At 37.4% G+C, this 14,567-nt stretch overlaps 1 protein-coding gene across 1 annotated transcript in view; it reads right to left on the bottom strand.

Annotated features, from left to right (window-relative positions):
* The window catches only part of LOC150090723 (tubulin gamma-1 chain), a 103,378-nt gene extending 93,167 nt beyond the window's left edge, over positions 1-10,211 (bottom strand). Inside the window, exon 1 of the mRNA XM_090379703.1 lies at positions 10,036-10,211. Within this exon, the coding sequence (XP_090235829.1) occupies positions 10,036-10,084 (49 nt within the window). The 5' untranslated portion in view covers positions 10,085-10,211. The remainder of the gene's footprint in view (positions 1-10,035) is intronic.
* Positions 10,212-14,567: the final 4,356 nt, after the last annotated feature.

Here is a 14,567-nt window from a genome sequence, read left to right as displayed (position 1 = left end):
GTCAAAAGGTTTCCAAGATCTGCAAGCCTTACTTCAATCCATATCATCAGATAAATGCCTATCTATATTAACCCCAAAACCACAAGTTTTCCTGAACCTGTAAGGTCTTAATATTGGGAAAGTACACTTCACCACCTTTGTTCAAATGTATTCTGCCTCTACAAATAAGTTCCTTCTGCCTACAAGTGAGGAACAGTCTGAAAAATTTCCCCCAAAAGCCTTGCAAAGTCCTTCTAGCCTTCAGTTATTCACAAGACTTTCAACATAGTCCCTTCTATTATGTCTGAGCAGAGTTGCAAATACATTCTAACTTGCATTTTTTCAGCATGGGCCTATATTTATCTAACATATCGACAGTTTGTGTATGCAAATGATCCCATTAGTTCTCACATGAATAATAATGCTTTCTTTGCTCCCTTTAGAAACTATATTTTTTAACCCTGAGCTGCTCATATGGGGTCGATGAGGCGTGAAACAATGTTTCAGCAATTTGTGCTCTACATCTATTCCATCCACACAGCTGAAACTCCTAATAGCTGTTTTCTAAAATGTTTTATTTGATTTCTCTTTGAAAATCCTGAAATTCTATTAATTATCGCACAATTTGGAAAAATTCATGAATTATATACATGCGCTAAGTGGCATCTTTCAAGTTATTGATAGCAAGCTAGCTTTGCTGACACGTGATTTCTTCCAATTGGTAATGCTTCCTGACTTTGTGACATTGGAGCATCGTCTGGAATCACGCTGTTGATGCAGTTGCTTCATGATTTATGCACTCCTGTTATTGACAGGCTGGCATCCAAATGCACATGTTTGTTGAAGTGCACAGTTTTTCAATTTGCATTTTGCTTGCTGACAGATCTAAAGGGAGTTTTAATTTCAAAAATTAATTTATGTTTTTAATACAGAATATATTAAAAACATAAACACAGACCATAATGCTTAATTGCACAGTGATCTTTTCAAAGTAAAATATGTGACTATCCATTATATGTGATTATCAGGACAGACCACACAGGACCACAGGCTGAGAGTTGACGTGGCACCAAAGATGCGTGTGTTGGCAGTATGAGTACCTTCCATATGTATGTTCATAATGATTTGTTTATGCAATGATATAGTAATAAATTTATAGTACAAATAAAGGAATTTTTCATATCTTTCCTTTTATTGAAGAAAATCCACAAAAATGCAAATACTTTACTAACTATAAGTAAACCCATCAAAACAGCTAGTAATGTGAATGACAATACATTGTCTGCAAAGTGGCTAAATGACATGCAATAAGTTTTTAAATTAACTTCCAATTTTACCACAACGAACATGTACAATACTGAAATCGAAACGTTCTAAGTACAAAAATAGCTGATGGTCTCTTTATGTACTTTAAAAAAAAAAATCAATTAAAGTTTTTAGCTTACTGGTTTTGCATATTTCTGCTCTTACACCATTTTCTAAAGCTGCCAAAGAATCTCCCAGTTGCAGCAGTCCTCTAGCATAGATGAAATTTTTAAGGGAGTCAAGTCGAGCACTTGAGTTTTGTAAGGTACTGCCTTACTGCCAGATAATCGTGCATACCACAAAACTGATGTTTTGCAGAATGTGCAATTATCTGGCAGGAGACATACCTTATGCTTTCCCTTAGCCATGTCTGTCGAATTCTATGAGCCCATCTTTAAATATAGAAAAGGTCATTCAGGCGCTTTAGTTGGATGCATATTTCACTAGTATTGACTGCAGTCTACTCAGGAATACTGGGTTGGCTGATTTACCAATGATGAGCAGCTTTCTCTTATCCGTTCCTGTCCAGTTGCACACAAAGAGGGCTATTGTCCTTTCTTTGCTCTCCTTGGCTCTAGATGTTTTTTCATTTGTGAACATAACATCACATCACTGTCTGGGAGGGCACAGTAATAGACCCCATTTCATCACAACTATAATGTCCACTGCTTTGTAATGCTCATGGCTATCAGGCCAAAAACTGCATAACCAATTCTCCACTGCCTCCTCATCATGACTTTGCTTCTCGCCACGCGATTTTTGAATTTAATCATTTGACACTGACATCGTCGATTAAACATTCCTTGCACATCCAGTTGCTCAACCAAAGCTTTTGCTTTTTCGAAGAGGATTGGTCCAGAAATTGGAATGCTAAGAGCATGTGTTTTTTATGTGGCTTGGGTGTACCAACAAAATCGGAATTCATCAATATCTCTGGTTGATTCTCTTTGTTGTTTCTTGCTTGGATTAGCCTTTCCTATAAAATGATCCACGACTGCCTCCTGATTTGTTTTGATTCACAAAACTTGTGATTGTGATATGCCATACTTCTCTGCCATTTCATTTTGTGACAGCTTACTGGCCAAGTCCTACCATTTTTGTGACATCACTGGGTAAAAATAAAATATTTAAAATAAGTTTTAACTTATGCATTCAGTGTTCTTGATTCGAGAAAGCGCAGCTGACTGTACACTACACACAACTGTTTTACAACACAAGGAATGACCTTGTTACAACATGCACTTATGTAATGTGGGAACAGATATATTGTATTATGTTTCATGGCGAAGGTAAAGAAAACCAACACGGGAACCACAGGAAACTTACCAGGCAAACTTGTTTCCCTGCTACTGCAGTTTCTCCCTCCATTCTTGGTAAACAGATGGTGCGTGTTATCGGTAGTGGCAGTAGAAGTTGGTAAAGATGCATTGATTAGTTTTTTTCTCATTATTAAAAGCAGATTATTGGAGTTTGTGAGTGTAATGCCTTTGTGGCTGAAATTTACTTACGGGTACACCCTCCAGACTGCCTCAGTCTTAGGGTGTTTATTTCCCACTTCCCACTGTTTTAAAATAGGAAAACGACTTTACAATTGGCGTGTTATCAGTAGTAGCAGTAGAAGTTCGTTTCCTATTGGAAAAAAAACAGCAAGAAGGAAGGATAAACACCCTAAGACTGAGGCAGTCTGGAGGGTGTACCCCCCTTAAACAAATTTCAGCCCACTCATGAACTCCAATAATCTGCTTTTAATAACGAGAAAAAAAACTAATCAATACATCGTTATCGACTTCTACTGCCACTACCGATAACACACACCATCTGTTTACCAAGAATGCAGGGAGAAATTGCAGTAGTGGGAAACAAGTTTGCCCGGTAAGTTAAGCAAAGTTTCCCGTGGTTCTCATGCTGGCTTTCTTTACCTTAGCCTGTTTCATTTTGTTTATGTATGGGAAACAACTTCAAGAAACAACAAACTGAAAACTATTGGTTAATGCAGAATTAAAAAACATAAAAAAATTAAAACATTATTGACCTGTAGGAAAACAATTAGAGAGTACATCTGTAAAAGGTAACATGTGCATAGACTAGAAACATAGCATGAATGTTGTGCAAATGAAAAAAAATATATTTTTTAGAAAAAACAACTATTTAATTAACAGTTACAAAATGTGTTAGAAAATTTTACTTAGCTTGGGTATGCAAATAAGCATCATGCAATTAACCGGACAAATCTGTGATAAAAACGCAAGAAACAGTTTGCGATTTTTTCTTTTTATGCAAATAAGTATTATATGCAATTATGTTGCATTTTAGGGCAAAAGCCTCAAGTTGCATAGTGAATTAACATGCTTACAAGTTAGTGCAAATGCATCAGATCTGCTTGCAGCTAACTACTAGATAGTTATAAGATTGGCATTATTATGTATATCTCATATTGTGAATACCTTCACAATGGATTGCCACGATATTGCCATCATTGTAACACCAGGGTGCCTGCCTGCTCACCCACCGAAGAGGAGCCAATCAGCTCCGAAACAGTGCCGTCTGGGTGGTGGCATCCACTGAGAATAGTAAACAATGGTTTTCTCCTATGGTGAAGAGTTACTTATTCAAGGTAGTGCAATATCATGGCAACTCGTTGTGAAGGTATTCATAATGATGAATACGAGATATACATAATGATATATGAGATATACATAATGATGCCAATCTTATAACTATCTAGTAATTAGCTGCAACCAGATCTGATGCATTTGCACTATTATTTACAGCATTATAATTTGATTATAAATAATGCTGCAAATACAAAATTTGCAGCATTATTTTACATAATAAATTATTAGTTGTGTTCAGAAATGATTGAATATAAAGGTAGATGTCAAAGCAACCCTACGCTTGGATTCTGAATGATCCTTTTCGCAACTGTTAATGAGAGTTAATGAAAATGGGATGTGATTTTTTGGGTTATTTTTCTTCGTGTTCATTCAACTAATAATTTATTGTGCAAAACAATGCTGTCAGTATTTTAGCTTTCATATTAAGAGTCCATCATACAGTATCTTTGTTAAAAGTCATGCCAATCCATCCAAGACAGACCACAGCAATTGTAAAACAAAGACCTGAAAAAATATTAGTTGCCATGGTGACTATCACAATTGTGTTGGTCAAGGTCTTTTACATGCATTAAACCAACTGTCTCCCTTTTAAAAGAAAATAGCAGCAGTAATCTGACATCATATTTATTTATTTATTCTTCCTCCTCTACTATCTTCTTTATATTTTCGGAGTATCTTGTGTCTATCATTGATAGACACAAGATACTCCAAAAAAAAAAAAAAAGCCTATGTATAATGCAAGTCTATGCATAACAAATTCAGGCTTGTCTTATTCCTAATTTTTGAAATTTATTGGGCATAATTAGCATCTTTTATTCCCTAAGTTGTGAACAACATTTTTGAGGCTAATTCACACTTATTTTCCTATTATGCTCATCATTCCTTCAAACTGCACGTTCAAAGTTAATTTTCTTATATGCGACTCAACAAAAATTCCCACTTTGAGCTTTGTATCAGATAAAGTCAAAAATTCATTGCAAGGATACTAGCAATTACAATGCTTCTAAAACATCGCGAGCAAACCAGTCGAGAAGAACAGGCGGGATTTAGACCCGGGCGAGGATGCTGTGATCAAATCTTTGCCATCCGTCAGCTGATGGAGGAGAGGATCCAGTGTGGACAGCGAACCGTCATTGTTTTCATTGACTTTAAGTCTGCTTTCGACTGTGTCCATCAGCCTGCCTTATGGAAACTACTAGAGGTCGAACATGTACCTCGAAAAGTCATCACACTCCTCCAAACTGCATACAATGGTTTAACCAGCCAGGTGCGCATCCAGAACGATTTATCTGAGGAATTTACCATCCAAACTGGAGTCTGCCAAGGGGATGTAGCCTCCCCGTTGCTTTTCAACATTGTGGTCGACGCCATTATGAGGCAAGCATTCAGAAACAGACGGGGCATACAATATGACAAGGATCACTATGTGACTGACCTGATGTTTGCCGACGATAGTGCTATCTTTGCTGGTAACGACTCTGAAGCCACGGACATCCTCTACGACACTGCCCGCATTGCTCGGCCATACGGTTTGAAGATCAATGCTGATAAGACAAAGGCCCTGACAACAGATGGGTCGCAAGCCACCATCTATCTCGAAGGCGTCCAGATCGAGCAAGTGCAGGACTTTAAATACCTTGGGTCGCTGGTCCAGGAGAAGAAAGTTGCATCCACCATGGAAATCCACAGCAGAATTGGACAGGCGGCCACTGCATTCACCTCGCTCAAATGGTGTCTGTGGAAGAGGACCAACATTTCCTCAAAGACTAAAATCCGATTCTTCCGGACTTTGATCCTGCCCATTCTCCTTTACGGATCAGAAACATGGATTTGTCTCAAGCTAGATTTAAACAAACTTGAGGTATTCCAAATGCGATGCCTGCGGCAGATTTTGGGCGTCTCACTTCGTGACCGCATCACTAATGATATCATCCGCGCCAGATGCCAACAGCAACCAACCATTGCCGACCAAATCCAGAAGCGAAGGCTTAGATGGTTTGGCCACGTATGTAGAATGGGCACGAACAGAATACCATCCACACTCCTTTGGAGACAACGACCCACCCAATGGAGCATCCAACGGACCGCGCCTAGGAAAACGTGGGCCAAGAAAGTGGAAAATGACTTGAAGAGCCGACGTCTCGACCTTAACCAGGCCAGGACTGACGCCATGGATCGTAAAGTATGGAAGAACATCACAGAGCAAGTCCGAAACCCTGCGGCACCTACAGCAGCATACTGGTTGCGTGGCCAACCGCCTCCCCCAGCTGCCAGCTAAGGACCAAGAAGAAGAATGCTTCTAAAGCTTTTACAAATTACTTGTCTATTTTTTTTTTAAAAAGTAGAAATAGCAAGACTTTCAATACTTTTCTGAAACTGGTATACGGCTATCTCTGCATGGCTATATTTCAGTCCTTGATGCACTGCAATCTCAATCAACGAAACATATTGCCTTTTAGTGAAACTCAACTGCTAACCCAATAAATATGCACGGAACCTTTCCCCAAAATGTAGCCAATTATGTCCTTAACATTTAACTGTAGTAAGAAAAGTCAGGTTTTTGGATATACACAAATGGAACAGAAGCATATTTATGTTTTCGTTGAAAATGTACATTACTTTTATGGAAGATAATGCACTTCAGGTTAGTTTTGAAAGAATCAATCAACAGTCTCCATTCACTTTGTTCATATATTAGAACCCTTAAGGCAGTCACTAATTTTCCTTATTTTTCAATGCAATGTCCATCACTGAGAAAGTCATGCCCTTTTTGCAGTACCTGAGTGCTTTGCCCTACCTTGAGCAAGCTTTCATAAGAATCCTGCATTAGAACTTGCTGAAGTTGATCCTACAAGTGAATGTTGTGCAGATTCCAAAGAAGAGAGGCAAATATTTTTGTGCAAAATTTTTCATTAGCAAAACAATTGTATTAATTAACATTTCAAAGTTTGTTGCCATTTAATATCATAACATTTTTGCAAATTTTTACTTGGTGAATATGAGAATTGTTTTTTTTTTTGCTGATGCTTGCTTCCTTGCTACCACTAATGCTAATTAATTTTCTTTTTGCCAACGTTATCAACTGAAAGCACTGCCATCAAGTCAGTCGTTAGGTCAAGACAGACATAATTTTAACTGTTTTAATTTTGAAAATTTCATTTCAACTGGCATCACAATTACGGGCACTAAAAAAATATTCTGTGGACTATTTATTTCAATATTTGGATATCTTTTGTTCAGTTTACTTTGGTGAAAAAAATTTCAAAACTAATGTAATGAGGCAGCTTCAGATACTATAACTGACAATTTTGTTTATTAATTGTGTGCGTGTGTCTTTTTATATACAGTAGAGCATCAATAATCAAAACTAATTGGGACTGGTTTAGAAATAAAAATACTAAGTTGCACTTACGTATTTTTATTCATAGGTAACAAAAGAAATGGAACTTTCAGTCACAATAATGCATATGTATAGGCCTTTAACGAAAATAATTACTTATTTTTTGCTGCACCATTTTCGAACTTCGTTTCTTTGTTGCCAGATCTCTCACTCTTTTCAACAAAAGTAGTTGAGTTAGACAGTATTCAGTTTGTTGCTTGTACCTAGCCCTCGTGGGTAGCATAGTTGGTAGAATCACCATCCTCCCCACCCTGGGTGTAAAAGACATAAGTTGAGTCCCGTCAGTGATGGGAGGAATTTTTATAAGCCTTTTTCGCAACATGGCTGAGTTAGTCGGTCTCAGGCGAAGATAGCACGGTTTTTCACCCAGAAACTTGATGATTTTTTCGTTCAGCAAACAGAAAAATAACCACAGAACATGCAATTTACAGACAATATACTTGGAGCAATATGGCCTTAGTTGCTGATGCTCCCAGAACCCAACTACAACAACAGCATCTTCGAGGGATAGGTCATTAACTGTTCTCATAGTTTTTCTTTTTTTTTTTTTTTGCACCATCATCTGAATCATTCAATGCGAACTTTAAAATATTTTCGTTGTAGTTTTTAATTTCTGTTTTGGCTGACTTTCCAAACTCGTTAAGGAAGACCCACTTTCCCCCTTTGAAAGTCTCTTTAAAATCTCAATCTTTGATTTAATTGTTAAAAATTTCTGCTTCCTTTTAAAAGAAGAAGGAGGAGACCATAACTTCAGTACAGTAAAATAACTCTGTAAATGCTCAGAATCTCTTCATTCCTATATCTAAACTTCGTAAGTGTCTTACTCCATATCTCACTTGCGTGCGTATAGAGTTAGTTGCAATTTCTGCATCTCGTGTTCTTTGTTATTGATTGACACTTATCTTTTTTTTACTGTTTTAGATTTTACAACCCAAAAAAAAAAAAAAAATGCAGAACAGAAATATCAGATTAAAGTGTTATGTTTAGTTAGTACTGTATGTATATTAATTAAACTATGTACGTAAGTATAAATTTATTTTTATTTTGCCAACCTATATATAATATTCTTCCGATTTTCATGTGTCATTTAATTTTGTTAATTGGTAAGGTAAAATAAAAGTATAAATTTGTGCTTTATATCTTCATTTTTATAGCCCGTGGATAATATTCCCCCAATTTTCGCTTATTACAATTGCCATTTAATAGAATCAAAATTCAATTTGTATATGTGATCAAATAACTGGCACTTATTGCAATTATTTTATGGCACCACCATAAAAAAAATAAATAAATACTGGCTTGCTCGGATTATTGACGTTTCGAATAAATGACGTTCAGATTTTCGATGCTCAACTGTATATATGAAAACCCCAAACATGAAGGATATAAAAAAGGGGTATTATAGTATTTAGTACTGTGCACAGGTTGAAGGTGAGAAGATTGAAGAAACTTTTTTTTTTTTTTTTTTGGTAGTTATTGGCGCATCAGCTTCTGTGGCCATAGTGCACCTCCCAAGGTTTTTTGCAGTACTTTGATTCAAGCCCGAGGAGGGATTCGAACCCACGACCTTTGGGTTGCCATGCAGGTGCTTTACCCACCCGGCTAGAAGAAACTTTATGCCAAACAAGAGTTTGGCATAAAGTTTACCAATGGATTGAAACTGATGAAATCCATTTTGGATTACTGGAAGGTTTCAAGTTAGTTTAGGAGCTGGCAGTTAACTTTCTCCATTACTATGGAATGAGTAGAGGTAAACACAATGATATGATAATTGGATGTGAGGGATTTGTCGCCCATTTTAGGTGACTGGATATGAGCAATTTCCAAGCAGAACAAAAAACACCACTGAAGTATGAAAGTGTAAAAAAGGCGATACAGAAGAGGAGCAAGCTCAGAAGCACAGGTTTTGAGAACAAATGGAGAAATGCCAAGAGGACATGGAGCTTTTTTATTGTGGGTTCTCTGAGATCCACAGGCAAATTTCTCGACTTCTGTATAAGATGGGCTCAAACATTTTCAGCAGCAAGGCCCTCAATGGACAGGTGCAAGGCTGTCGCCCACTTCTAATACCTTTCCTGCCACTGTAACTATGCTATTACAAACAAAAATGTAAAAAAAAACTACATAGTTTACAAATAAAAACCTTTAAAACATGTAGTGGTAATTAAGCTTAATAAATAAAATTTATAAATTTAAGCATGCTGCACACTTCAGGTGAGAAATCCTAAAGGATCCCCCAAAACTCGTTATTCCCCTGCTTCAGAAGCAGCCACCACAGAAAAATATTTCGGCAGGCTGCTTCTCCGCTCAACCTAAGAAAACCTGACCGACGTACACGAAAGAAGCCTGCGAAGCTGGATTCTTTTTTATGGATTATTTCTGGATTATTGTTATTATTTTATTTATATATATAAATCTTGAGCGATGGCGACGAATTCCTAGTGCAGGCGGTACTAGTCGGGAACACCGAACTGCAGGTAATAAATTGCAGTGTAAAAGGAAAAAAAGTTGCGGTACAATTCAAGAAATGCCACTGATATTTGATATAGCAGTATAACTGGAATCGAAAAGATCGCTGAGTTAATGACGAATAGATCGCCTCGTTTTGAACGAAAAGTTAGCTATTTACTGGGGGAAAAAAAAGAGAAAAGAGAAAAAAAAAAAAAAAGAAGAGAACGGTTTACTAAGATTTCAGAAAGTGGTTTACTAAGATTTCTTTAGGTAATAAAAACTCACTCTGATTTCCACACTGCCCAAGTTGAAGCATAATCATTTCTCGTGGCATCGTGAATTATTTATTCTTTTTATACCTCTATTTAAAACTGAAAGCTGCACACAATAATCAAAATATTAAAATTGCCGCCTAGAAACTTCAATGCACATCAAGTAAGTTTCGATACATGTCAGGAAAAACAATCATGCTCATCGTCTGCCTTCAATACAAACGGTTCTTGAAAAACAGAAAACGTATTTCGCGCCACGTGATATAGCCCAAAATCGCAAAACGATCGGTGATCGAATGATAATTTTTCTTGTTTTCAGTTTTTCCAGAAATTAAGTACACTTTATTTGGCTTCTTCTTGTTATTTTAGATAATGACATATATTTCAAGCAATCGTTTGAAAGATACTAACAGAAACGTGGAAACGCGAACTACCATCAACAGCAATCCAAAGAAATTGCTCTATTGAAGGAAGCTGAAACAAATTATCAGCATTTGCTTTAGCATTAGTAGAGGCATATGATGCAAGAAAGCCAGCTTATGCAGCATCAGCCAAAAAAAAAAAAAAAAAAAAACCCTCCACTTCACCCCTCCGTTCGTTCGAAATACCTGTCCAGCTGAGCCTTAAATTCAATAATAATAATAATTATAATAATAATAATAATAATAATAATAATAGAATCTTTAATTGCAGCAATGATAGACATACAATTAGTCCCGTCACGGCATGGTGCCAGGAGTTTACAAAACATATTTACAAAAGATACATGAGAAAAACATAAGTTACATCAGATTATTAACAAAGCACAGTTTTACATTTTCAGTTCGACGAGGATACCCTTCCTGTATTTTTTATTATTGACCACTTCTTGGAGGTCCCCGTCGATAGCTTGCAGTGAGGGCAGCATTTGCTTTGGCAGGAATCTGTCGGTTAGTACTAGCCAGTTACGGTTTGCTAGCAGCTCTGCTGAAGACCGGAGATAAGGGGGAGGAATGCGCCAAGAGCAGTGATCCCAGAAGTTCGGCTCTGTAATTTTACCAGTGGCCATCTTGATGGTGAACAGCAGCCTTCTTTCTCCGATGTAGGACCGGAGCCTGCGTAGTTGAAGAGCTTCTGCTAACTGCGTTGATTTAGGCTATCAACTTCCACAACAAGGGATGGAAGTCTGTTCCACCAACCAACTACCTGCTGGCTAAAGGCAAATTTCCGCACATCTATCCTATATCTGTCTTTCCTCAATCTGAATTTATGCCCTCTCAGGTGATTATTCTGAGCAAGAGGAAGAATCCCATCGGCATTGAGCATGCTCAAACCATTCAAGGCTTTATACACCTCTATCAGATCACCTCGCCGGTGCCTAGTCTCCAGACACTGTAATTGGCAAAACTTAAGCCTTTCTTCGTAAGAGCAACCCTTTGTTCCATTCACTAATCTTGTTACCCTTCTCTGTACTCGTTCCAGCAGCTCTACATCCTTCTTGCAATGAGGCTTGTCTGATTAACTATGGCTTGTGGGAATAAAGAAATGTGTTGAATACAAAACAATGCTCAAATTTTAGTTATATAAAATACAGTATTTGCAGATAAATATTGTAAAATGCAATTATTATCTCAAAAGGTATCAATGCAAAAAAAAAAAAAAAACTACGGATAAATCTAAAACATAAGAAAAATTCGGCTCCATTTTTTTCATAAAATTATGGGATGCCTTATACGGAGGGTTTTAGAAGCGGAACTGCGATGCTGCAGTTTTATTCGAAGATCTGGACCTACGGTGAACTTTCGGCATTCTAAGACCAAGGGAGTCACATCAAAGTCTTCACGATCAACAGTTCAAAACTGTGTAAAATTTTCCAAACCGCTCAATTTTCAATAATAATAATAATAATAATAATAATAATAATAATAATAATAATAATAATAATAATAATATGTATTATATATTATTATTATTATTATTATTATTATTATTATTATTATTATTATTATTATTATTATTATTATTATTATTATATACAAAGGAATGTTTCACACAACTTAAGGAATCCAAAAGCAGTTGTTTTGCCTCACCCTAGGGTACTAAATGGATTTGGAAATAGGCATACAATGAACTAAATAGCTTGTTGGCAAGCGTTGATTTCAGGCTCATGAGAGGTTATTCAATCTCCAAATTAAAATTCCTAGTAAGAAAATTTTTGATACTCATTGATATAGTAGAATAGATTTTCAATGCGGATCAATCACTACCTCTGTTTACAGAGTGGAATGTACTATGTCTAATGACTTCATTGTCTTTTCTGTTAGCTAACAATTTTGTATGCAAAAACTGATTTAACTGATGAATTGCAACTTGTTGTCAAGAAATTTACTTTTCTTAACGAGTTCTTGTATTGTAAACAAATTCAAATGATAAATAAATTTGTATTGTATTATTATTATTATAACTATTATTATTATTATTATTAACAGTGCCAATAGGCACCCCAGTGAACACCTAAAAGAAATTCCAGAATGTCGTAACCCTGAACCCCTGTCAAAGAGTTCCTCAACCACCAGTAATAGTCGGACATAAAAAGCACGTTGTGCACTTGGTAACGGTACCTGTAAAGGGATGGATCCCCCATCAGGGAAAAGTAATAATCATAATATAAAATCAAGAAAGTCGCTTCATCGACAATACCTACCCACTGTCAAGCGCTAGCATCATCAGGGAACTGCAAGCCAAAGCAAAACAGTGTCACTTCATTGTTGATTATGAAGTCAAAGAGAAGTAATAGTAGTAGTATTAGTGGCATATGATGCAAGAAAGCAAGTGTATGAGCTTATGCAGCATCAGCCAAAAAAAAAAAAAAAATCACACCATTCCCTCCAAATTCCTGTCCAGTTCCTCCTTAAATTTATTCAACCTATCAACTTCCACAACGACAGATGGAAGTTTGTTCCAGCAATTAGCATTAGCATTAGTAGAGGCATTTGATGCAAGAAAGCAAGCTTATGCAGCATCAGCCAAAAAAAAAATAATAAATAATAAATAAATAAAGTAAAATAAATAAATAAAAAATAACCACTTCCACTTCACCCCTCCGTTCGTTCGAAATACCTGTCCAGCCGAGCCTTAAACTTATTTAGGCTATTAACCTCCACCACAAGGGATGGAAGTCTGTTCCACCTACCAACCACCCGCTGGCTAAAGGCAAATTTCCGCACATCCATCCTACATCTGTCTTTCCTCAATTTGAATTTATGCCCTCTCAGGTGATTATTCTGAGCAAGAGGAAGAATCTCATCAGCATTGAGCATGCTCAAACCATTCAAGGCTTTGTACACCTCTATCAGATCACCTCGTTGGTGCCTAGTTTCCAGACACTGTAATTCGCAAAACTTAAGCCTTTCTTCGTAAGAGCACCCCTTTGTTCCATTCACTAATCTCGTTGCCCTTCTCTGTACTCGTTCCAGCAACTCTACATCCTTCTTGAAATGAGGCCTCCAGGACTGGATACAGTACTCTAGGTGTGGTCTGACCATTGCCTTATACAAGGGAATAATCACCTCCTTATCCCTGCTAGAAAAATTCCTATATATCATTGACAATACACCATGAGCTACTCTTGCAGCCCGTCTGCACTGCTCAGAGAACTTCATATCTGCCTGCACAACCACTCCCAGGTCCCTTTCATTCTCTACCACTGTCAGTGTAGTGGTAGAGAATGAACCAATTAACCACCCGCTGGCTAAAGGCAAATTTCCGCACATCTATTCTACATCTGTCCTTTCTTAATTTGAATTTATGCCCCCTTAGGTTCTTAATCTGAACAAATGGAAGGATCCCATCAGAATTCAGCGTGCTCAACCCATTCAAGGCCTTATACACCTCACTCAGATCACCGCGCAGGTGCCTAGTCTCCAGCCACTGCAATTTGCAGAACTTAAGCCTCTCTTGATAAGAGGATCCCTTCATTCCCCTCACCAATCTTGTTGCCCTTCTCTGTACACGCTCAAATAAATCTACATCTTTCCTAAAATGAGGCCTCCAGACCTGTACGCAGTACTCAAGGCGTGGCCTGACCATTGCCTTATACAGAGGGATAATCACCTCCTTTTCCCTGCTAGCAAAATTCCTATATATCATTGACAAAACCTCATGACCTGCCCTGGCAGCCTGTCTGCATTGCTCAGAAAACTTCATATCTGCCTGCACAATTACTCCCAGGTCTTTTTCATTTTCTACCACCTTAAGTGTAGGACCACACAGTTGATACGTTTCTCTGGGGTTAATTCTACCCATATGCAGTTCTTTGCATTTGTCAAGGTTAAACTTCAGTTGCCACTTCTTAGCCCATCTGCCCAAATTAACCAGATCCTGTTGCAGTAGCACATATAATTAATATAATGCATCGAGTGTGGTGCAGAATAAAGTCATTCGAGTTCAGGCTTTAGACAGAGAGTTCGGTTAGGTGAGCGTCTCCCGTGAAATACAGAGGAGCGATGGTATTATCGGTATGGCTACCACAAAGGAAGAACATGATCGTCCAAACCAACAAATTGA

Source organism: Mastigoproctus giganteus, chromosome 1 (genome assembly GCF_048544385.1).
Source record: "Mastigoproctus giganteus isolate SK-2022 chromosome 1, ASM4854438v1, whole genome shotgun sequence".
NCBI lineage: Eukaryota > Metazoa > Arthropoda > Arachnida > Uropygi > Thelyphonidae > Mastigoproctus > Mastigoproctus giganteus.
This window is presented reverse-complemented; position numbering and strand designations above follow the sequence as displayed.